Source organism: Ictidomys tridecemlineatus, chromosome 5 (genome assembly GCF_052094955.1).
Source record: "Ictidomys tridecemlineatus isolate mIctTri1 chromosome 5, mIctTri1.hap1, whole genome shotgun sequence".
Classification (NCBI taxonomy): domain Eukaryota; kingdom Metazoa; phylum Chordata; class Mammalia; order Rodentia; family Sciuridae; genus Ictidomys; species Ictidomys tridecemlineatus.
The window spans coordinates 10,197,265-10,222,058 of record NC_135481.1 but is presented as its reverse complement, the minus strand read 5'-3'; the positions used below and the strand labels follow the sequence as shown (position 1 = coordinate 10,222,058).

The 24,794-nt window shown below is 49.8% G+C and overlaps 1 protein-coding gene and 1 long non-coding RNA gene across 3 annotated transcripts in view; one reads left to right on the top strand and one right to left on the bottom strand.

Annotated features, from left to right (window-relative positions):
- Window positions 1–10,020: 10,020 nt before the first annotated feature.
- LOC120886245 (uncharacterized) overlaps window positions 10,021–24,794 on the bottom strand; it is a 57,468-nt gene continuing 42,694 nt past the window's right edge. For both annotated transcript variants that reach the window (XR_013438701.1, XR_013438702.1), the window contains one exon: window positions 10,021–11,088. This is a non-coding gene — a long non-coding RNA (uncharacterized LOC120886245). The remainder of the gene's footprint in view (window positions 11,089–24,794) is intronic.
- The window catches only part of Ccdc33 (coiled-coil domain containing 33), an 83,144-nt gene continuing 70,753 nt past the window's right edge, over window positions 12,404–24,794 (top strand). Inside the window, exons 1-2 of the mRNA XM_078049297.1 lie at window positions 12,404–12,479; window positions 15,253–15,416. Of these exons, the coding sequence (XP_077905423.1) occupies window positions 12,471–12,479; window positions 15,253–15,416 (173 nt within the window). The 5' untranslated portion in view covers window positions 12,404–12,470. The remainder of the gene's footprint in view (window positions 12,480–15,252; window positions 15,417–24,794) is intronic.

The window sequence follows — 24,794 nt, the reverse complement described above, 5'->3', positions numbered from 1 at the left end:
GGTTATTTATAATGCCTGGAACAATGTAAATGTTATGTAAATAGTTGTTGTACTGTATTCTTTAGGGAATAATGACAAGAAAAAAATGTCTATAAAAATGTTCAGTACAAGCATGACTTTTTTTCTTTATTTTTTTTGCAATACTGGGAATCAGACCCAGTGCCTCCTCATGCATGCTAAGCATGTGCTGTACCAATGAGCTATACGCCCAGCTTCAGACAGAAATTTTTCCCCAAGTACATATATACATGTTCATATACATACATATACATATATATGCATATACATATATATATATACACATATATATGTATATATATATATTGGTACTAGGAATTGAGCCCAGGGGCACTTTGCTACTGAGCCACATTTCCAGCCCTCCAGCCTTGCCCTTTTTAAAATTTTGAGATAGGATCTCACTAAGTTGCTGGGGGTCTTGTTAAATTGCTAAAACTGGCCTCAAATTTGCAATCCTGTTGCCTCAGGCTCCTGAGTCACTAGGATTACAAGCACAGGCTGCCTTACTTGGCTTCCAAATATGTTTGATCTAGGGTTCCTTAAATCAGCAGATTTGGAACTCACAGATTTGGAGGGCCAGCTATGTTTGAGTCAGGACAGGAAGGCAGGGAAGAGAGCAGTGTAAAATTCTAGTTTCTCTGTTTTGTCACCTTCTAGCTCTGGAACTTACCTCTCTGCACCTTCTTTTCTCATCTCTAAAGTGGGAGTAATAACAGCCCTCCCCTGATAAGAGTGTTGAGTTGTATTTAAATAATAGAGCAAATGCTCAACAAAGGGGCTGGGCAGGTAAACAGCAGCTTGTCAAAGTCACAGGATTGAGGCTGCTCTAGGGAGGTGGACAGCCAGGCCAGGACTCAGGCTTGAGAAAACATGGCTTCTTTGGGGGGAACTTGAAGGAGGTGGTTTGCTGGGGCAGATGAAGGCCGAGTCACGGGGAGCCCCATCCCTCACCCCAGCAGGAAGCTAGCCCTGAACCATCACTGGACCAAATGAAGCTGAGGCCCTCGGGTGGGCACGTGTGTGGGAGGGGGTAGACATTATTTTAATCCTCCTTTTAAAGCATAATTGCTTTTTGTCTGCGGGTGTTCCTGGAGATGCCTCCCTGTGAGATTGCTTTCCAGGCTCCTCTCTCTTCCAGGAGACAGGCAGGGCCAGGCCAGCTCCACGCTGCATTAATACGCTGCAAATGCGATTTCATGGCCTCAAATGAGATTAGGGCCAGAGGCTCTGCTCTATGGTAGAGTCGGCGGTTCAGGCTAGGGTGGCCAAACTGAGCAGAGAATCTGAGAGAGAGGGATCCCAGGCCGAGTTGGCCTGAATAAGAAGTTTCCTGTAATTGGAGCCCTCCAGACCTACTGGTTCTCCTGGCTGCAGAGCCAACCCTGGGGCCCCTTCCCAAGAGTGGGGTGCTAGGGCTGTCCGCCATTCAACCCCAGGCTCCCCACAAGCACTTCATTATGGAACAGCACTGTGATAAGGCACAAGCCTGGTTCTAAAGCTGATCTCTTTTCCTCCTGGTTCTCAGTTTTCTTGTCTTTAAAGTGGGAACTATAGTAGTAACTATCTTGGGTTGTGGTTTCAAGGGCTTACATGAGTAGCATCTGCACCGTCTAAGGGCTCACTAATTGTTAAATTGTTAGCTGCTATCACGAGGTTCACATACACCAACTATTCACACCCTTGTAGGGGGAGAGGCACTGAAGGCTTGCACTCTAGAGAAGGGAAGGTATGGGGGTGCAGGCATCACTGTCCCTGGCTAGAGTAGCAGAGAGGAGAAATGCCAATTTGATGTTCCCATTCATTCAACAAGTACCCCCTTGGTACCAGCCCTGTGCCAAGCCACAAACTGAGTCCTAGAGACACAGCAACTCCCAGGTACAGTCTCTGTCCCCTAAGGAAAGAGACCCTGTCTGAGAAGTCCATAGTGGGTCATGATCCAGGGGAGGCCCAGGGATTGTGGATCTGATGTCCTGGGGTGGGGGGTGGGGGTGGAGGCAGTGGGGGAAGGTTTTCTGGAGGTTGTGCTCTTTGTGTCTTGAAGAAGAACCAACAATTATTCAGGCTGGCTGAGGGAGGACAGTGCAGGTACATGAAGGTATCTGAAGTCCCCAAACCTGGAGAGACCACCTTCCTCTTGGGGAGACCACAGGTGTGTCATGGGACTATAGTGTGGGTGTAAGGCAGGGATGGGCAAGCCGACAGAGGTTCCCTGGGAGCAGACCAGAGGCCTGTAGGGGTCTCCCTAGAACTCAGGGCTCTGCTAAACTGTTAGTTGAAGCAGAGGAAAGACTTGAACAGATTGTGGTTTGGCAGAGTCAGGGTGAGGTGACACAGATTTTCTGGAGACTGGTTGAGCCTTGCTGCCCTGAGTGGGCCCCCCAACCTTGGCAGGTCCCACTTCTGCCCCATCCTGATGGTGGGGAGTAGTGGGCAGCTTCATCGCTTACCCCTTTACTCAGCCCCTTGTTAACGAGTTATTGATTTTTTTAAAAGAAAAATGTCCAAAAGTCACGTTGCATCTTCAGCAAAGTGATTTATGAATTGATGGTGGGACCTGGGTGGCCTCAAACAAGAGCTCTGGTTACCAAACACTGAGAGGAATCCTTCAACAGGGCAATCAATAAATGTGCCTGATAAGCAAATGGAAACAGTGCTGACCAACAACGAGAACACTGGGGCCTTTAACATCACCCCCCAAGTCTCCTGTCACCAAAGCTCCCCAGTTGAAGGGGCTCCATGTTGACTCCATCTTGCTGTGAGCGGGAGGGGAAGCTCTGGGGGCTGCCTGCTCTGCACTGGGCTTCCTTCTCTCATCTAGTCCTTGATCCACTCTGCAGATCCACTTGGTAGGTGAGGAACTGGAGGATCCAAAATGTCAAGTGTCAGCTCCCTGCAGTGCAGATTGGGTTCCAAGGTGTCCTGATGTTTTTGATGCCCAGATTTTTCCTGCCCACTTGGTTTTCAGGGGACTGGGACAGGAGTCATAAGACAAGGTCAGGACCACCATAGGGTCTGTGACAAAATGGGGACACACATGGATTTAGCCCAGTAGCAATTTTCTGTACCATAAGGAACTGGGGGAAGGGTGGGAAGCAGCTCCCAGGGCCCCCCCAGGATCCCACCACAGTGCACGCAGTCCACAGGCCCTAAGACAGCAGCCTGCATCCAAGGGCTTGGCTAGAACTGGGATTGAGCTACCATGAGCTCTTCCAGTCACTGCTGGGGTGTCCTGACACACCAGCCCTCAGGATCCAAATGACCATTTGTGAGGGATACCCTGCTTCTGCCCTACTTACAGTGGCCTCCCCAGTTGAGGCTCTAGAACCTGCCTCCATGCTCTTCTCTACAATCAGTATCTGGGCTATATTATTATAGAGCGCTCTGTATGGCTTCATTCAAAAGGACAGGTAAAGCAAGGCACAGTGGCTCGTGCCTATAATCCCAGTGGCACAGAAGACTGAAGCAGGAGGATTGCAAGTTCAAAAGCAGCCCCAGCAACTTAACAAGTCCCTAAGAAACTTGGAGAGACCCTGTCTCAAAATATAAAAAAGGAATGGGAACACAGCCACATTAATGCTTATAGCAGCTCAATTCACAATAGCTAAACTGTAGAAGCAAACTAGATGTTCTCCAATAAATGAATGGATAAAGAAACTGTGGTATATATATATATATATATATATATATATATATATATATATATATATATATATACAATGGAATATTACTCATCATTAAAAGAGAATAAAATTATGGCATTTGCAGGTAAATGGATGGAGTTGGAGAACATCATGCTAAGCGAAGTAAGTCAATCTCAAAAAACCAAAGCCTGATGTTCTCTCTGATAAGTGAATGCTAATTCATAATCGGGGGAAGCATGGGAAAAATGGTGAAACTATGATTGGCAAAGGGGAGGGAGAGAAGGGGAGGGGGTAGGCGGTTAGGAAAGATGGTGGAATGAGATGGATATCATTACCCTAGGTACATGTGTGACTGCACATATGGTGTGACGCTACGTCGTGTCCAATCAGAGAAATAAAAAGTTGTGCTGCAATTGTGTACAATGAATCAAAATGCATTCTGCTGTCATATATACCTAATTAGAATAAATTTTTTTTTAAAAAAGGGCTGGAGATGTGTGTCAGTGGTTAAGTGCTCCTGGGTTTAATTCCTGATACCAAAAGCAAACAAACAAACAGAAACAGGTGGGCTGGGAGCACAGCTCAGGGATGGAGCACCTGGCCACATGTGCAAGGCCCTGGGTTTGATCCCCAGCACCAAAAAGAAAAGGAAGGAGCCAGGGAAGAAGGATAGGTGTTTTTGTCTCTGGACTTGACCTTGCCTGTGTTGCCCCATTGCCCCAGTTTCAGGAGAGAAAGACATGCAACTCCTTTTCCCAGCATGAAAGGAAAAAGTTGCATGGTCTGGTGGCCATGTTCACAGACTTCAGTCAGAAAGCCTGGATTCAATCTCAGACCTGCAGCTTTAAAGCTGGGTGACCCTGGGCAAGTCTCCTTCCTCCCAGCATCTGTATTCTCACTTGTAAAAGGCAGTAACAACGCGATTACTCCTAGAAAGTGTATTAGATTGAGACAGTGTGGGTAGAGCTCTTGGCACAGCGCCTGGCACATAGTAAGTGATCACTAAATGGTGGGGTATGCAAAGGTACCTGTGGTGAGGATGACACTGGCAATACTGGAACATCAGGTGAGAGCTCAGGTCCACAGAAAGGGACTGTACAGTGGCCGCCTCAGTTAGCTTCCTAGCAGGAAAAAGGCAGCACTGGAATCTGGAGATTTGGAGGAGGGTTAATAAGAACTATTTGCAAAGTTGAGGGTGAGGTTTATGTAGAACAAGAGAACCCTTCAGCCTGAAGGGGTAAGAGAAGAAAACATGACTACAGCCCGGAGGAGCAGTTTTCTTGGGAGAGCATCCTGTCAGGCAGGGTGGCCTTTGGCAGAGGGACACTGCCAAGCCACAGATGGGAGGGAGCTTCCGCTGACACCTCCCATAAACCTACCCAACCACAGCCCATTGAGGTACTGGCTCTGGCTCAGCCTGCTGGGGCCCAGAGCAGGGTGGAGGAAAAACAGAAAGGGTATGAATGAGAGGTCCCAGCACTGCAGGTGACAATAGGAAGGGAGACTCAGACTGTGCCAACAACGATCGATGATCACCTGCTCAAAAATCAGAACTCTTGGTAGGGGAAGCAGACTACCCTGTCCTTGCATTCTTTTGGTGTGGGAAGAATAAATGAGCCAAATGCCCATCTTTCAGTTGACCTCGGGAGCCCAGTTGAAGCACAAGGAAAAGCCAGCCCCAAACCTCTCTGCAGAAACTTCTGAGCCTCCATTTCACTGCTGCTGTGAGCAGCCCCTGCAGGTCCTGGCCAGGCAGGCTGTGGACCCACTGCTGAAGTCGTAGGAGGGGACCTTACAGAAGTGCCCATGCTTTAGTTAACAAGTGAGCACCTGTTGTATGTACTGCCAGGGCCTGGGGAAGTAGCTAAGGGGAAGTAGTGGCTGGACATAGAGACCCTCTGAGGGAATTGCCTCGGTTGACAACTGTCAAAACAAAAACTTGCAGAGCTCCCATGCTCCTGCCTTGTGACTATTAAATATCAGGAGTGATATCATGGCACATTAAGGGCTGTCACAAAGCAGCACTGGTGCAGTCAGGGGTTGCTGTGGACAGCGGACTGCATTTGCTCAGAGCAGGAGATGAAGGGGTCAGGGAAGGCTCCTTGGATGAAGAGTCTTGAGGGAGACCCTACAGATAAATTGACTGGGGGAGAAGTTTCTGGTAGGGAGTTGCCTGGAGAAAGATATGGCCGTGGGAATGGCCCAGAAGCCGGGAGCACAGCAGGTTGGGATATCTGTGGTGGGTGTGAAGCCTTAAGCATTGGATAGAGGCACACAGATGTCATCATCCCTGCAGACATTATTCACTCCTCAGGTTCATGTCTTCTGGGAAGAACCAAGTCCCAAGTCTGAACTTGGTTCTCTGAGAAAAGAGCAAGCTGTCTATGGAGTACTTGACTGTCAGAGTCAAGTGCTTTACTGGGAGTCTCACTCGGCCCTTGGCCTCACTGTGTAAGAGAGGGAACTAAAGTCCAGAGAGGTCTAATGTTTTGTCCACAGTCACACCGATATGAAAATCATTTGCTACAAAATCACACTGCCTGTTTCCCACCTCAGACAACTAAGCTGACAGTGAAAGGGGGAAAGAAATGGAGAGTCCTAGGCACGGGGGCAGGACAGGACTGAGGAGAAGGGGAAGGCCAAGCTGGGGGTTCTGGGAGAGAGACATGCTTCACTGGGACTTGCTGCATGAGCAGTTAGGCCCAAAGGGCTGCCTTCTCAGAATCCAGGCCCTGGAACATGGCAAGAGGAGCCACATCTATGACTATAGATCTCACATATCTACCAGACTCCTCTTGCTGCCCAGCAAGCCCAGAGCAAAGCCAGAAGAGGAAGCAAGAGCCCTCCTTCCCTCTAACCAGCCTCAGATTCAACCACAGGGCCTCACTCCTGCCTGAGTGGTGGGCTCCCTAATGGCTGTGTTTAACCCCTGGCCACCTAATGATGCGTGCTCTCTCTTGGGGACCGGGTGGGATGGGGGAGCAGGATTATCCATTAGCTGTAAGATTAATCATTACCTGCTTCATCTCACACTGGAATCACCCTGAGTCATCAAAGCTTGGGCCATGGGCAGTGCAACAGACATTCCTCTGGACACTTGGGGAGCAGGGACATTTCCCTGAGCTAGGGGAGGTGGAGCTCCCCTGACTGGGAAAGGCAAGAGAAAGGCAGGTAGCTGGGGTTCAGGCAGTCCTTAAGGCCTTCTCACTGGCCAGTGGGAGCAGAGCTGAGGAGGTTGGACAGGCACAGCAGCCAGTGTCCCAAGGCTCCTGGGTCCAGGGAGATGGACAATCATTGAAAGACAGTGACAGGGCCCTCCTGCTGGTGGCTGCTGGGTGTGCAGGGCCTACTGGTGCTCTGGAGCGAAAGGCCTAAGTCCAGCACCCACTTGTATTTTGTTCCTCCCAGGCAAGAATAGCACAGGGCTAGGGCTCCAGTGGCAGAAGCTCAGAAGCTAGGTAGGGCAGCTGGGAAAGAGCCCAGAGCTTTGGGTGCTGGAGTGGCGTAGCCACCCCATTCAGGTGAGGGGAGGTCCCCCACCCTTGGTAGCCCGGAGAGGGAGAAAAACTAGGAGTAGGACTCCTGACTTCCATTGCCAACCATCTGGGTGACTTTGGCTGGTCCTTTCTAGTGCTAATCAAAGTCCAGGCCTCAGGTTTTTTGTCTCTACACTGGAGAGAAGCACCTCTTTCCTGCCTCTCTCTCTGGATGGGGGATAGAAGAGGAAGCCCCTGCCTTCTCACTGCCAGGCGGGTCTTGTTCTTGAGCCCCAAACAAAGGAAGATGGGAAGGCCTCCAACATGGAACCCCAAACAGCTGGCAGAACACTAAGGCAGGCCACAGAGGTCTCCCAAACAACTCGAAACCCCACCCAGCACCCCAAATCATCCTTCAAGGCAGAGTTTTCACCTCCCCTCTGCGTGAAGCAGCCTCCCCTCATCTATACTAGTCACTCATTTTTTTTTTTTTAGGTCTGTAGAACAGTAGAATCCATTTTGATATAATTATACAAGGATGGAATATAACTTATTCTAATTAGGACCTCATTCTTGTGGATGTACATGATGATGGGATTCAACTTGTCACTCTTTATTCTGCCATTTTGTCCTTCCAAAAGCATGTGGAAACCAGGTGTGATGGCACATTGCTGTAATCCCAGCAACTTGCAAAACTGAGGCGGGAGGATCATAAGTTCAGGATCAATCTCAGCAACTTGCTGAGACCTTCAGCAATTTAGTAAGAACCTGACTCGGGAAAAAAAAAAGTAGGGTTTTTGGGGATATAGCTTGGTGGTAGAATACCTGTGGGTCCAATCTCCAGTACAAAAAATAAAAGCATGTAGAACCGGCATGCAATCAGGGCTTAATAAAAAGGCTCGTTGTCTTTGTAATGATTTTTGTGTAGCTCTCAGTTTGATTCACCATAATCATAGTTACATATTTCAGTACCATTGTTGGTTCATACATGGCCCTCTTTGTTTAATTACAATTTATTTTTAATAATACAGTAGTTCCCCCATCTGTTATCCATGGGGATATGTTCCAAGAGCCTCAGTGGATGCCTGAAACTATGGATTGTACCAAACCCTATATATACAGTGGTTTTTTTCCTGTACGTACATGTTTATGATAAAATTGAATTTATAAATTAGGCCTAGTGAGAGATAAAAACAATAATAACATGATAGAACAATTATAACAATATACTACATTAAAATTTATTTAAAATTCATGAATTGTTTCCTAGAATTTTTCTTTTGGTCTTTTCAGACTGTGGTTGGTTACATTTAACTGAAACTATGGAAAGAGAAACTGTGGGAAGGTGAGACCACTGTACCCCTGACCGCTCAGTCTAAAAAACATGATGTTACCAAGAACATATCTATTCTCTTCTCTCTTCCCACCTGTCCTCCAAAATAAACCATCCTCTTGAATTTTGTTTATTATTATTAAACAAAAGGAAGATTATAGGTTCCCAAAGAGGCAGATTCTTTGACTGAAGTAGCCATTTTACCAAGTTGCTACTCCCTTTGGGGCAGGGCCTGGCTCCCCTTTGCTGTAGTGTGTGGTACTCTGGGGTCCCAAGAGCAGGAAGGTAACAACTAGATGCCAGGAAGCAGAAAAGACAGCTCCAAAAAGACAAGATCCCACCCCACTGTACCTGAAAAGGGGCCTATGTGACTTTGGCTCTGCCCTGTGATGTCATACAGTGTTGCCCTGGTGACCCAACTGGGTCTGGGCAGAGAGAGTGCCATCCCTCTCTTCTCCTTCCTGGGGGTGCTAAGAGTCAATTGCCCGGGCCTCTGACCAACTGGCCATGGCCCTGATCCCCCAAGGCTCCTCTACCCACAGAACCTCTTGGTACTGAGAAAGATCCAGACCCCTGCCCCACTGCCCAACCACCCGAATTCCCCAGTCTAAGTCTCAGAGCTGGTATATAGCAGCCCAGAGACAGCACTGACACCCCATACTCTTCACCACCCCCAAAGACTCTTAAGGCACCCAGGCCAGCTGTCTGGACAGGACTGTTCATCCCAGATACCAAACCTCAAGATCGCTAAACAGACAAACACTCCTATCCTGAGAAGATGGTACGGAAAAAGTCAAAGGTGAGAACTGGGGGCAGAGGCCATGTACCTACCTGCATGAACTCATCCCTCCTCCAAATTCCTTTGTTTTGTTCATTTCCCTTCTCTGGGCCTCAGTTCTCACAACTGTGAAATGGGTGGGTAAGGCAGTCCCCACAGCTCTTCCAAGCTGGACATCCTATACTCTTAGGCCCTGTGGATGTTGCAATGCAGTGTGCTCACAGCTGTTATGGAGTCAGACTGCACTTACCTGCTTGCTTCTGTCTTCTTGTTGCTGAGGCCACACAGGCTCAAGGAGCCCACCAAGATGGCCCATCGTCTCTTCAAGATCCCTGGCAGCACCAATGCCCTGTGGCTTCCACAACCCATCTTGCCCCTGCCTAGCCCTCCCTCCAGAGGCCCAGGCCCCCTGCAGGGCATGGCAGCTTGAACCCCTGAGAGAAGGGATTTGGGGTCTGTTTTGATTACTACTGTACCCGCCAAGCACTCAGAACAGTGTCTGACACATAGTAGGCATTCAATAAAGAGCTATGGCAAAGCAGCAGGGCCCTGCCAGGAGGGGACTAGAATCTCAGTGCGATGAATTCCAACAGCTCAGTGTAAGCCACCCTCCCCTTTAAAACCCCTGGATTGTCACACTCAGAGGACCAGGCACAAAGCTGGTCTGACTTTGGAGCCTTAAGTAGGCAGCTGGATTCCACCTGCCTTACTGAGCTGGAATGACCCAGGGAGTTTGGGAGTCCTGAGGGGGAGCCAGATGTTGTATTTGATTGGTAGCTTTCAAAAGCATTTTATTTTTTAAAATCAATTTTTTGGTACCAGAGATTGAACCCAGGAGCACTTGCCCACTGGGCCACATCCCTAGCCCTCTTTTTATATTTTATTTTGAGATAAAGTCTCACTAAGTTGCTTAGGGTCTCACTAAATTGTTGAGGTTGGCTTTGAACTCAAGATCCTCCTGCCTCAGCTTCCCAAGATGCTGGGATTATAGGCATGCACCACCACATTCAGCTCAGAAAAACTTTAATAGCTGGGTAGAATCCTCCACAAGGATGTTCATAATGTATATAAAGCATTATATATTCATATTTCTTCTTTTGTGAATCCCCAGATCAGATCTTCTATTGTGATGATATTTATAGATTTCAGTGCTTTGTGTGTTAGATATTTTAATCCTTTTTATTTATTGCAACTTTCCCATTTGTCTTTTTGGCGGGGGGCATTGTGGTAAATTTGAGGCCATTATAAAAAAATTGGTATACTGGGCTGGGGATGTGGCTCAAGTGGTAGCGCGCTCGCCTGGCATGCGCGGGGCACTGGGTTTGATCCTCAGCACCACATAAAAATAAAAAAAATAAAGATGTTGTGTCCACCGAAAAACTAAAAAATAAATATTAAAAAAAATTGGTATGGATTTTAAAAAACATAATCAAACTTAATTCTTTATGATTTTTGACTTTCGTGTCATCTTCTTTTCTCCCCTGCTTGGAGCTGGGGATGGAACCCAGGGCCTCACACGTGCTCTGCCACTGAGCTGTACCACTAGCTCTGCGTCATTTTTTTTGAAAGGCTTTCTTGCCCCAGATGTCACAACCTCTCCCTACTGTTAATGAGTACTCAGGTTACAGGGGTTACAGTCCAGAGAATGAGCCCCACATTCAAAGCAACGTGGTTTGGGCAGAGCAGAGGCCTCCCATCATGCAGACACACAGACCCTGGCTCCAGTTCCAGCTCTGCCCCCACTGGTGCCTTGGTGAAGGGGTTTCACTCCCCAAGTAGGTTTTATTGCTCTAACAGGATCTTCCTCCTGCTGGCCATGGTAATACCAGGCAAGTTCAGATGCTGAAACAGAAAGAGCACAAATTTAATTCAAAGGTTTTAATTCAAAGGCCCATTGAAGTCTAGTAACTTGCCCAAATGACAGATGAGGGCAGCCAGACCCTCCCAGCCCAGGGCCCCCTCTGAGGGCCCAGCAGAGCTTCTCCAGACACAGGAGCCTTCTGGAGGGGGAACCTGGGTTTCTGAGCTTCTAGTGACTTCCCAGATTCCTGGGAGGAGGGATGGCAGGGAGGAGGGAATGGGGATGGGGAGTAGATCTCCTTCCTTCCCTCTCTCCTCCAGAACCAATTTAAGCTACCCACTCCTGGGAACTGAATTAAATGGGCCATTAACTCCTTCTCTGCTGGTCCTGTCCTCCTCCTCTCATCCCTCCCACTCCCCATCATACACATTCCAAACTGCCCTGAGTGATAGGCAGTCGCAGGTCTCCTAGGACAGCTGCTGGATAATCCTGGCTTATTAAGGACAAGTCTGCCTGTGTGGACTGCCAAGGCACGGATCAAGTGGCTTCCGAGCCTGCCATGGATGAGCCCCATGGAATAGTTGGGAGTCCACAGGCTTCCATACCAGGTACCCGCTTGCCATCTATAGGCTGTGTGACCTTGGAGGGAACGAAGGCAAACCCCTGCCTGGAAAAGTGGCCTTCTGATTTCTGCTTCTAGCAGTGTTGAGTGGGTGAGCTGAGGGTGAGCCTGAGAAGCAAAGAGGGAGCACCCAGCTTTGCTCCTAAGCTGCAGGAGACAATCAGAGGAAATGAATTCCCTCCCAGGGGTCATCTCACTCCACAAATAGATCTGTGTGGTCTGAGACTTAGGGAGGTTCACCGTCAACCTCATCACTCCCCAATATGTGTCCCAGCACCTGAATTTTTTTTTTTTTTTTTTTTTTTTGGTACTGGGGATTGAACCCAGAGGCACTCTACCACCAAGCTACACTCCCAAGCTCTTTTATTTTATTTTGAAATAGTGTCTCGCTAAGTTACTGGGATGGGCCTCAAACTTGTGATCCTCCTGCCTCAGCCTCCCAAGTATCTGAGAGTATGGGCATCCTTCAGTGCTGGTCAGAAATGGGGGAAATGCAGGGGACATTGATTCTAACACAGAGACATCTCTGAGGGAAGGAAATCTGCAGATTCCTATCCAGAGGTGGGAAGAAAAGAGGAGAAATCAGAAGGTTGAGGCCCTGGCCATTCCCACTGGAGTCCTCACCTTGGCCCCAGGCCTCCCTGGCCCTGGGCCTAGCCTGACAATGGGCACATGCCCACAGGACTCACCAGGAGGCGCCAGCCTGGCAGCTGGCCTCATGCCCAGAAGTGAAGCATGAGCAGTGCCTGCCAAATCCTCTGCAGGCTGTATTTCCTGGAAGGCTGCTCCTGAAGGGGAGGCATGGAGCGGGTAGGGAAAGAGGCAACACAACTCCTGGGCTTGGTTAGAGGCCTACTTGGGCTCTGGGGCTGCCAGGGAGTCAGTGAGACATTGGACCACTGCTGTGCTTCTGGGCCTTCACTTCTGTGGCTCTAAGGAGCTTACAGCAGTCCCTGGCCCTCATAGCAACAAAGTTCAATGTAGGGGTGGGAGGGACATTAGGAGCCTCAGAAGGAAACTCAGGCACAGCAACCACTAGGAGAGTGGCATTCCAGACATTCCCCTGAGGCTCAGAGAACTGGAGGCAAAGTTGATTGGAAGCCAGCAGACCAAACCTCATGGGGATTAGGCTGGTTCTGATGGTGGTGACACGGTGACACTCAGTGAGAATGGAACACTGAGAAGCAAGCAGTCTGGCCTAGGAGGGGAGGCAGTGGTCTGTGGCTATTTCCCCTACAGCCACTCCGTCTAGTGGGGGTTCCCTCCCCTTCCTCCCTGGCCTGGCAGGGGAATAGGGGGTGGTTACTCTCATCAACACCTCTGCAGATGCTGGCAGGTCCCCTTGCTGGGGGGAGGGTACCCTCCTCAGTCAGAGGAAGGGGAGGGGTCTCTCTGTAGAGTTGGCACTCCTGAGGCTGAAGCAGGGAGAGGGCTTATTCTCACCCTCTAATGAGTTCTCTTGTTAGGCAAGGACACAGCCTACACCAGGAAGGCCAAAGGAAGCTCGGGAGCAAGGCACAGGGTTGACAGCCCTGGGTAAAATCCGGATAGAGTAGCCCAACCAGGACAAAGGCTGGCAGGCAGGAGGAAGTCTGGTGGATGTGAGAAACAGCTAGGAAGCCAGTGTGGCTGGAGAGAGTGAGTCAGGGGACCCAGGCATAAGACAAGGCCATTGCAAGGCTCTGAGATACAGGCCTCTAGGGCAGGATTATGAGCCAAGGAGTGGTTTAAATTCATAATGGCTCCCTCCAGCTGCAGTGTGAGATGGGAGGGAATGGGGGGAGGGCCAGAAGGGAAAGAGCAACTAGGAGCCAGAGCAGACATCCGGGTGTCTTGGGAACCAGTGCTCCACAGGGAGATGGTGGGAAGGGTTGGGAAGGGGCAATTCTAGGGATGGATTAAGGTAGGGCTGACAGGATGTGCTGGCAGACTGGGTGAGGGATGTGAGAGGAGGAGAGGAACCAAGGAGGACTCCAAGCTGTGGGGCTTGAGCAACTCCAAGAATGGAGCCCCCATTACCTGTGTCAGGGCAAAAACCAAATGAAGTCACATCACTAAAACTCCTCAGGGTTGACCAGAGCCTCAAGCCTGGGTTCTTCCTTTTCCCTGTGCCTGAGAATAGCAATATGCCCAGGATCCCCAGCCCAAGGTGGCAGCAGGTCTGCTCCCCGACAGACTAGTTTGCTCTTTCAGCGTCCTGGTGGGGAGCTCCACTCTCAGAACGCAGCTGCCCTGCATCCCACAGCGGAAAGCCTCAAAATGAGGCAAACCCAGCAGCCGCAGCAGCACTCACCAGGAGCCACCACAGTAAGCAGGTCCTCCCTCTTCTCTGGGCCTCAGTCTCCCTCAGTCTAATAGGACATTGTCCTCCACCCCCACCAGGGCCTGCCCTAGAAGGCAGGATCGGACAGGCTGAGCTTTCCAGGTAAGAGGTCAGCCTCTCAGGGCTCCACCTCCAACCTGAAGAGCTCCATGGCTCCTCTCCCAGGGCCATGAAGGTCCCTCCATATGGCTATGGATCAGCAGAAGGGACTAAGGGAATGGGTGGCCTCCTGCCAGGTGAAGCCTAGCCAGGGTTAAACCGGGTCTATTGGGTCAACTCCAGGTACTGGAAATGGAGGTCAGGCGACCAGCCAGTACAGAGGGAGCATCAGGATATCCCCAAACCACAGGAGCCTCAAGTCCCCTTTCTTCTCCACCATGCGGTGTTCATTCACCATGGACATCCCCAGCTCTGCTACCTTCCCTGCCTTCCTACTGCTCTGTGGTCAAGCAGCCTCCTTTGGCCTCAGAAACCTCCCTCCCCTTCCCACTTCACTACCCCACCCCAGGCTGCAGCCTTCTGTCTTCTGACTCAAAATGACTTCACCTCTCGTGTCCCCCCCCCCCCCAAGGCCTCTGTCCCAGTGCCTTTCCTGACTGCCCCAGTTGCCACTGTTGTCCTACCTCCTCAGCAACTTTCATCACTGTGCTCCTCTGGGTCATGAATTCCTGCTATCCAGCCACTGAGCCCCTGCACCTGTCTACTTGGGGCACCTGTCCTAGGAGGCCTGGGTGTTACATGGGCAGTGCTCTCCAAGTGCAGGGTTCCTGGGGAGAAGTACATCCATTATCTCCACTAAAGCCATGATGACTTCACTGATGGGGATAAGCTTTGTAAACTGCAAAGTGCTGTGCACAGAAGGGACCTGAAGTGACAGGTGGCTGAGGTGAAGTTATAGAAAAGACTGGCCAATCTCTAGGACCTGGAGAGCAGGTAGGGTTGAGGAACTATAAGCAAAGAAAGATAGCTGCCAAAGCAGAGGCTTAGAGGTAGGACTGGGTATGAGAAGTGAGGTAGCCTGTCTTCTGCTGCAGGAAGGGACAATCCAAGACTGGGGAAGAGGCAAGAGAGGCGTTGAAGGGCATGTGGAATATGTGACAGAGGTAGGGAGAAAACGGTTTCAAGGACAACTGCCTTGTGCTTCTGGGCTAGGGAAAATGACAGGAAGAAGGCCTCCAAAGGAGGCTAGAGGTTTAGGGGGGCCGTAAAGGGAGATGCCACATCAGAAGAGGCCACTCAGCCCTGACTCTCTCCCCACAGGTCACTGAGGGCCCAGAGGACCCCCTGAACACCTCCCAGAGCACGAAACCTGACAACAGCCACCTGTCTCCCTCTAATATGGAGACCATCATGGTCACTCTCCATGGTGCTACCAACCTTCCCTCCTGCAAGGATGGCTCTGAACCATATCCCTATGTGGTAGTGTAAGTAGCCGGGTGAGGTGGGGCAGGGGTGGTGCTGCACTGTGAGCAGAAATTATGGGAAGGATATATGGATAATATGCACCAGAGGGTTCAGGACTGGGGCAGTGATACCCAAGAAGAAGTTGCACAGGGGCTCTGGGTTTTGCAAAATAAAGGCATGGTGTGCTTCCTTGCAACTGCATACAAGGCTGGGAAGGAAGGATGCCAGCCCAGAGGACCACCTCTTGATTCCACAACCAGTCAGGCCAGGCTTGGCCAAAGCTCCACCTCAGGCAGGCAGGCCCCTTATTATGTTGAGGCCTAGGCTGAGCTCAGTTGTGGTGCTGGTCAGAGAAAAGACTTAGGGTCTGCCTCTCCTGGCCTCTGGATGCCCAATCCCACCATGCCCTAGACATTGTGGTCCTCACAACCAACCTCCCCCTTGGCTCCTACCTCTCTCCAGCCATGTCTGTCATGGGGCTACTTCTGCTTCCTCTTCTTTTTTGGTATTGGGGATTAAACCTAGGGGCACTTAATTGAGCCACATCCCCAGCCCTTTATTATATTTTATTTTTTAAATTCAGAGACAGAGCCTCGCTAAGTTGCTTAGGGCCTTGCTCAGTTGCTGATGCTGGCTTTGAACTCTCAATCCTCCTGTCTCGGCCTCCCAAGCTGTTGGGACTACAGGCATGTGCCACCATTCTTGGCTATCATGGGGCTTCTAATCCTTTAGTGCACCCCATAGCCCCAGCCAGCAGTTGAAGATACACACTTCTCCCACCTGGTTTCTGAATCCCAGCATACCATATCTGCTACCCACCTCTCCTAGAAAGTCATCAAGCAACAGCACAGTGTCCAGTAGCCAGCTTTCCCTGTGGAGGCTGGACATTTGCTCAGTCTTTATCTCAGAGCATGATGCATTAACCTCTCCAAGGGTCTTGTCTTTCCTTGACCCTTTCTGTAGACACTGAGCAGCCATGGCCTCCCACCGAGATGGCATCATTGAATTCCTGCCTACAGGCTTTTGCCTGCATTTCCTTGTGGGGAGTTGTGAGGAACTTACACAATTCAATAGTAAAAAAAAAAAAAAACAGCCTGATTTAAAAATGGCCAAAAAAACCTGAATAGACATTTTTCCAAAGAAGATCTTCAAAATGGCCAAGAAGCATGTGAAGAGGTTCTCAGCATCATTAATCATCAGGGAAACACAAATCAAAACCACCCATTCCTACTGAAATCTCATCTTCAATGCCTTGATCAAGATGCCTCCTCCAGGCAGCCACCAGAGTTGAGCTCTTGATCCTCTGGAACCCCGCAGTAGTAACAACACTGGTCTGAAATACTTTATATAAATATGGTTTATGTGCTTCTCTTTTATCCCCCTAACTGAGGCTCCCTGAGGGTCCCAAGTTTCATTCTCCATTTCTGCAACAATGCACCCAACACAGGACTGAGCACAGACTGCTGGCTGGGGCTATGGGGTGCACTAAAGGATTAGAAGCCCCATGATAGCTTGTTATACCCACACCTGAGTATAACAAGCAGCCCCGCCTCCCACACACAGGGAAAGGGGGAGAGGTGCCATGCTGGAGACCAACAGGTGAAAAGCTGGTCTTGCTTGCCTCCCAAACCCATTTGTGCCAGCCCAGCTCCTCGGGCCTCCCTTCCCCCACCTCCATTTCCGTGGTGAGGGAAGGACAGGTGGCCGAGAGCGGGCTTGGCGGGGAGGCTGGTTTCTAGCAGGGAGCTCGCCTTCTCCTCTCAGCTATTTCCATAAACCAATTATCGCCGATCATCTCGGGAGATTGAGGCCGTGCCTGTCACCAATCCAGCCTGGGCGGCAGAGGGGCGGGTAGCTGGGTGGCCGCGTTGCTCCTCAGCAGGCACCGCAACCCCGCTCCATCACCCCGTTGCCATGGGAACGAGCGGGGGCGGGAGCCTAGGCGACTTGAGCCTGGGTGGGGGTGCGGAGAACTGGGCACACCTCGTCCGCCTGCGCCCTCCCAGTGGCAGCGGATTGTGGGAAGGAAAGGGGGAGGGGAGAGCCATCGCTACACCCCTCTCCACGCTGGGAACAGGGCCTGGGCCCGGACGCAGCCGCTCCCAAAGCTCCAGGCAGAGCAGCCACCAGCTCCAAGTGGTGCTAATGAGATGCAAATGAAAGGAGAAGGGAGGGCTTCGGAGAACAAGGCCCAGCTGTCAGGACCTGGAGGTGGCTTTCAGTGCTAGCCTCCAGGGGAGGGCAAGAACCCCAGAGGGAGAGCCTGAACCTTTAGAGTCCCTAGACCTTGGAAAGAATTGGATGTCCTCCTGTGTCTAATCACAATACACATTAACAAAGCCTACGATAGGCATAAGAAAGTCCCCCAGGTTCCATTTTTTCTTATGTGTATTTCAATGCTTTAAAGAAAAACTTATAAATACTTAAATGTAAAATCTAAACTGTAAAACTTCTGGAGGAAAATAGGAGAGAAGCTTTTTACACAAGTCTTGGCGATTTTTCTTTTTTTTAATTTGACACCAAAGTACAAGCAATTAAAGCAAAACTAAGCAGGACTACAACAAACTAAAAAGCTCTGCACAACAAAGGAAGCAATCAACAAAATGAAACAACCTATGGAATGGGAGAAAATATTTGCAAGCCATATGTCTAATAAGGAATTATATCCACAATATATAAGGAACTTATACAACTCAATAGTAGAAAAACAGCCTGATTTAAAAATGGCCAAAAGAACCTGAATAGACATTTTTCCAAAGAAGACCTACAAAATGGCTAAGAAGCATGTGAAAATGTTCTCAGCATCACTAGTCATCAGGGAAACACAAATCAAAACCACAAGGAGACAGAGTGGGGTCATCAAGAAGTAACAAGTGCCGGTGAAAATTGACAAAATTGACGGAGGCGTGGGGGCGGGGATCCTCATACATTGGTGCAACCATTATGGAAAACAGTATGGGGATTCCTCAAAAAATTAAAATAAAATTACTATAGGATCCATCAATCCCATTTCCGGATATGTATCCAAAGAGATACCCGCACTCCCATGTTTATTATCACTATTCACAATAGCCAAGATATGGTGTCGACCCAAGTGTCCATCCATTGGTGAATGGATAAAGAACCTGTGAGATACATTCAGTCATAAAAAGAAGGAAATTCTGCCACTTGTAAGGACATGGTTGAACTTGGAAGACAGGCATTATGTTAAGTGGAATAAACCAACCACAAAAAAAGACATACTGTATGATCTCACTTAATGTGAAATCTCAGGTGAATCTACAAAAGCAGAGAGTGTAATAGTAATTGCTAGGGGCTGAGGATGGAGTCAACGAGTACAAACTTCCCACTGTAAGATGGATAAGTTTTAGGAATGTAACGTGCAGCATGATCACTATAGTTAGCAACACTATTATGTCCTTGAAATTTGATAAATCTTAAGTGTTCTCACAGTGCAGACATAAAAAGGGTAACTATGAAGTGATGGATGCGTTATCAACTTGATTGTGTAGTATTCATTTTCAGTAAATATGTATATCAAATCAGCATGGTGTAAATTTTAGATAAAATTTTTATATGCCAATCATACCTCAAAAAATCTGGGGAATATGCCTATATACATAAACTTTCACATTCTTTCTAAACATTTTTCTCATCATTATTGTCCTGTTTTCTGGTGCCCTAAGTTTAGTTTCCTGGCTCGGTTTCCTGCTGTATACCATCCCATATTGTCCCTCCTCAGGGAGGACAGACTGGGGGTCCTGTCTCAGGCTCCTTCCATTCTTTCTGGCTTTGTTTCTTCTCCAGCAGGCAGGCCCATAGTTGGGGTGCTGGGTGGAGAGAGACACACAGGCCTGAAAGGGCCCCAAAGCCATTCATTCATTTACTCCATGTGGCAAGCTGAAGAGTGTTTAGACTTGAGGATGGGGCCTTCTTTATTTGGGGCACAGTCACTTCACCCCTCTGCAGGACCTAGCCTGGAGCCAATCTAGATTTGCATCCTCCAGTCTTAGCTAGTCCAGCCTGGCAGGTCTACTTGGCTCATCTGTGGTTCTGCATCTCTTCACAGAAGCCATGTCTGCTTCCAATGTGACCCAGCTTCTGCACTGAAATTCCTTTCTCTAGAGTTCCTAGTGACCACCCTGCCTCACCAATGGTATCTCATCTTATGCAACCTCGCAGTGGCATTAGCCCCTGGTGACCACTATTTTTTCAGACCTTTTTTTTCTCTTGGTTTCTAAGACACTGCACTCTCCTATTTCCCACTATGACCAGACCTCTTTGTCTCTTCTACCTGGCACAAAATGTTGGCCAGTCTAAGGCTGCTTTCTGAGGCTGCTTTCTCTTTACTCTCCTTCTCTATGAGATCTCATCCCCATCCCGTCCTCAGATAATGACTTAAAAAAAAAAAAATCTATCAACAGAGTGTGTCAGGTGTCAGTGTCTGTCTGTCTCTCCCTCTCTCTCTCTCTCTCTTTTTTTTTTTTTTCTGGTACCAAAGATTGAACCCAGGGGTGCTTATCCACTGAGTCATCCTCAGCCCTTTTTATGTTGTATTTTGAGACCTGGCCTTGCTAAGTTGCTGAGGCTGGTTTTGAACTCTCAATCCTCCTGCTTCAGCCTCCCAAGTTGCTGGCATTACAGGAGTGCACCACTGCGCCCAGCTCAGTGTCTCGGTTATCTCTTGAATTTGGCTGTTTCTCTCCACCAGCTCCAACTGGCAGTAAATGTTAATGAATGAATGAATCTGGCCCTGTTTCTAGATAGTTGTGTGGGTTTGGGAAAGTTACCCCACTTTTTGACGCCTAACAGAAGAAAGCCATAGGGCAGTGGAAACAAGCCAGATTGGAATCAGGATGCCAAGTCTGGCCCACTAACCCAACTTCCTGTGTGACCTTTGGCTAGTCCCTGTCCTCTCTGACCTCAGTCTGCCCATGCCCAGGATGTAAACTTCAGCCTCCATGCTGGTGCAGACTGGCTGGCCTGGGAAACCATCTCAGTTTGTTAGAGCCCCAGAGGGGTCACTTGAGATAGATGCCACATCCAGGCCCAGTCCCAGAATATCTCCTGGCTGATCTGGGTCTGGCTAGAGGCCCTGGTGCCTGACCAGTGTCCATCACCTGTCTCCCAGCTTGACACAGAAAGACTTGCCAATCAGAGCACCGTAGGGAAAATAGTGACACTGACAGGTGGGAGTGCCCCAGTGGGCAGGATGGCTATAGGGGAGGAACCAGCCAGGAAGCAGCCTGTGGATTCTAACCCCAGGCCAAAGGCTGGTGGAAGGGCTGCCAGTGTTGGCAGCTGCTGCTTTGGCTGCCCAGACCTAATGAGTGGTGACAGGAGCAGTGCTGAGAAGGGAGGGCACGGCTTCCTCTGTGCACATGGGCAGGCTCCGCTCAGTTGGGACTGAGGGTGGGCAGAGGACCCATCAGGGCCACATGCAAAAGAACTTGTGTTTTTATTGTACACCTGAGAGCCCTGACCTGGGCCCCACATTAAGTCTGTTCTAGTCACAGACTGAGCCCTGACCCTGGTGACTAATGGGCACCGAAAGGAGGACAATTGCTGGAGGTCTTGGTAAAAGACAGATGTTAAAGATGTAACTCCCATATACTGGCAAATATGCCAGGAGAGTATGATTCATATAACTAAACTGTCACCCAGTCCTGTAGACTAGGTATTTTTATCCCCATTTTACCGGGAAGGCTCAGAGCATTTCCACAAATGAGCCAAGTTCACAGAGCTGGTGAATTCCTAAGTGAGGATCCAGAATTCTCAACTCCAGAAGTTTCTTTCCCCTGCACTCCCTGCCTCGTCATATAGCAGTTTCCTCTCTTGGAAGGAGACTGTTGGAATCAGGATCCTGACCCATGCTTCCGGAGAGAGACAGTGACCAGTCTGGAGACCCCTCCTGGACTCTGGGTTCTCCTTTCTCCTGGGCTGGCCATGGACTTTGGCCAAGAGCTCCAGAGGGCAGGGATCTGGATGGAGAGGGCGGAGACCTGGCATGGTGACCTTTGTCTCAGCAGCCAGATGGTTGGGCTCAGCAAAACTAACAACAGGAATAAAGCAGCCCCTATTTGCAGATAATGTCCCACTGTAAGCTCACTGGGAACTCGGTTCTCTATACACTCTGGCTTTAACAGAGCTGCCCTAGAAGGCAGGCTCATAACCCCCATGTGATAGCCAAGAGGCTGAGGCCCAGGGGCATGAAGAGATTGGTCTGAGGTCCTGCGGCTGGACAGCAGAGTGGAGCAAAGAAAGACAACTGTTACAATCTGACTACTCATCCTTTCCAAGCAGGATGCCCCTGGGGGAAAAGACAAGGTTAGGGAGCAGGCCTTGGGTGGAGCCTGGAAATCTATCCCCCCTGCTGGGCCCCAGCCCTGTGGCCTGTTTTCCTGCTCACACCTGCTCCATATTACTTTGGTCCCTTGAGGCTCAGAACCTCAGAATTTTTGTTCAATAAGAACTTTCCTGTATCTCAAAGCTATAAACACAGCTGGTGTCAGTGGTTAAAGGAGGCCTGGACTGAGACACCCCCACCCCCAACCAGACTGAAATTACAAGGATTCTTTCCAGATGTTCCCCATCACCCCCGTTCAGGGCCCCTGAGGTCTCCTCATGCCTGAAACATGAATTCAGACCTGAAAAGCATGAGCTCTCCCCCAGGGTGCTGGACTCCTGCAGAGCAGCCCAAAGGGCAGTGCCGACTGGGAGAAAGCCCATGGAAATGTCAGGTAGTAGGCAGGCCAGGGGGCCTTTCCGGTGTCCTTATCACATTACACTTGGGCTATCTCCTGCTTATTCCTGAGCACATGCAGAGCAGCTTTCCTGGCTCCTCCCTCCACAGACACCCTGAACAACCATGGGCTTGATCCCCCTGTAGGCTTTGTCTGGCCTCCTTCCGCCCTGCCCCACCCACCATGGGCTTCAGGGGCAGAGGCCAAGTGCTCTGGCACCTGGCAAAGAGTGAGGTGCCAGACTAGACAGGGGATGGGTTTCTGGGTTCCAGCTCAGCTTCTCCTGCCCTCTGTCCTCCCTGTTATGTCACCTTCCATCTCTCCACACACCCAGTAAGCGTCCATCAGGAGAAGCCACACCAGGCATGCCAAAGTCAGTGCCTTCAGGGCCCAATCAGTTACATAAACCCTGGAGTCAGCTGGTGCATGATAAAATAGAGAACAGAAGAGACTGGCAACCCAGCCTCTAGTCTCCTCCCACTAATTCCTGACTTGGAGGAATGGGGGCGTGGTTTGGTTTTTTGGTTTTTGGAGAGAAGCAAGAAATCCAAATTTCTGTGCAAAAAATTGGCCAGGTTTTTTTCATGCAGGCCAAACAGCTCTGGTCAGTTAGAATCTTTGCAATGGCCCCTCCTTGTTTTCCCCTCCTAAACCCTCAACCCATGTCAGACTCAACAGTCGCATCCAGATTCACTGACTAGTCTTCTCCAGGGCAGTGACTTCCGGTACTAAGTGCCTCTACTTGTAGGAGTAGACATCTCCCCCTTATCTTCACTTCTAGAATGGTCCCATGACCTGATTCCTCCCCCGTCTCTGGTCACTGTACTGTGGGATCCTTTTTGTCCTATGACTGTAAATGTCAATGTTCTGCCCAGCCTCAGCCTCTCCTGGGCATCTCTGCTTTCCCTGGGATCTCCCTCAGGTCAGATTCCCCAGCCATCCCCAGAACCCCTGTATCCAGCTCCAGTCTCTCTCCTCAGCTCCATGGACCCACTTGTCAATGTGCATGTCCACCTCAGACTCAGCCTTCCTAGTTGACTTCCTCACCCCTCTTCTAGGAGTCCACCAGATACGTGGAATTTTGAGACACAGAGCACTGTCGCCAGGGAGGAGCCGAGCTCAGGAGGTAGCGTCCTGGTCTGCAGTGGTGGAGCCAGGAGCCAGTACTCACAGCCTGGCCTGTGAGCCCTAGTGCCAACCCACCTCTCCAGCCTTCAGCCTGGATGGCCTGGAAATGTTCTGGGTTCTATGATATTTATCTTTGGGAAGGGCAGACCATAGCCTCCTTACTCCCTGCTTCCACACAAAGATGGGAACCAGGAAGGCCTTCGGCTGTTAGATGTGACCCTCTCTTCTCCTGTTTGTCATTGTTTGACTTCCTATCTGGGCCTGAAGAAAGTGCTGAGTGTGTGTTAGGGGTGTTTTGTGTGTGTTGGAAAAGTAGGGGCCTGAAACAGCCCAAGACTGTGGCTGGGGTTTCACAGAATGGTTCATGTGGCCATCAGAACCAGAACCAAGATCCAGCCACAGGGTTCTAGTCTGGGATAGAGAGACCAAGATCCAGGCTGAACTAAGGCTCTCAGGGCCCAGGCCCCATAGCATGGCTCTGCTTCCTCCCTCCTCCTTGGAGATATGCTGTTGTGATAGCCACTGGAATCTGAGCACCCCTTCTAGCCAAGAGCCTCCTTCAGGGTGGGGCTAAGGAGCTGCCACAGGTCCCAGCACAGGCCCAGAGACTGCCAGGCAGAGCCACAGAGGACAAGCTGTCCTGTCTCCCTGTGCTTTACCACAGTCCATCTCACTTCCTATTAAACACTCACTGGGCCCCATTGGGCCTAGGCCGGGATCTGGAAACTGAGCTCCTGTGGTGTCCAGACAGGTCCCTGCCTCTGAGGTGCTCACAGTCTAACAGTAGGTGCACAGATAACACTGTCCCTACTTACTAGTTTTTTGCCCATAATCTCCCTAGAGGGCAAGTGAGCAGGCTCTAGCCCCTAGCACTTAGGCATCATGGAGGCTGGTCTCTTTGGAGTGACAAAGGGACACCCAGACCTCAGAACTTGGACTGAATATTATCCCAATTAGGCCAGGAATAACAATCAGAATGAACCTCCTTCAGAGGTTGGGAAGTTCATCTTCAAGTCTGGCCCAGGTTCCTCCTGCACAAAACTTCCTACACCAAAAAAGGGGTTGCTCAGAAGAGGATGTGCAGAGCAGCTGATGAGTTGAGAGAACCCTAAATCATGGAGAGATCCTAGGAGTTGTCTCACCCAGGCCTACACCTTGCCGAGGGCACTGTAATTCCATCTCCATAGAGTCGTGGTGTTGACCGACAGTGGTCCCTTCCCCCTCCACTAAGAAGATGGTCCCCAGTGTCCCTCACCAGCTATGCCACAGGGTAGGCCACAGTGTGGAGCTCCAAAGGCTGGCAATAGTGTAGACGGGGGACTCTTCTTGGTCCTGCACTGTTCCCAGCCTCAAACAGAAAAAATAAAATAGAATAAATCTGGAAAACTAGAAAATTCCCTTTCCAGGAAAGGGTTTAAGGTGTGACAATGTCCAACATAGGAGGCCTGAATCTAACTTTGTACCAGTCACTGTGCAAAGGAGCCTACAGTTCTTTTTTTGGGCCTTACTAGGAGACTATTCCTATCT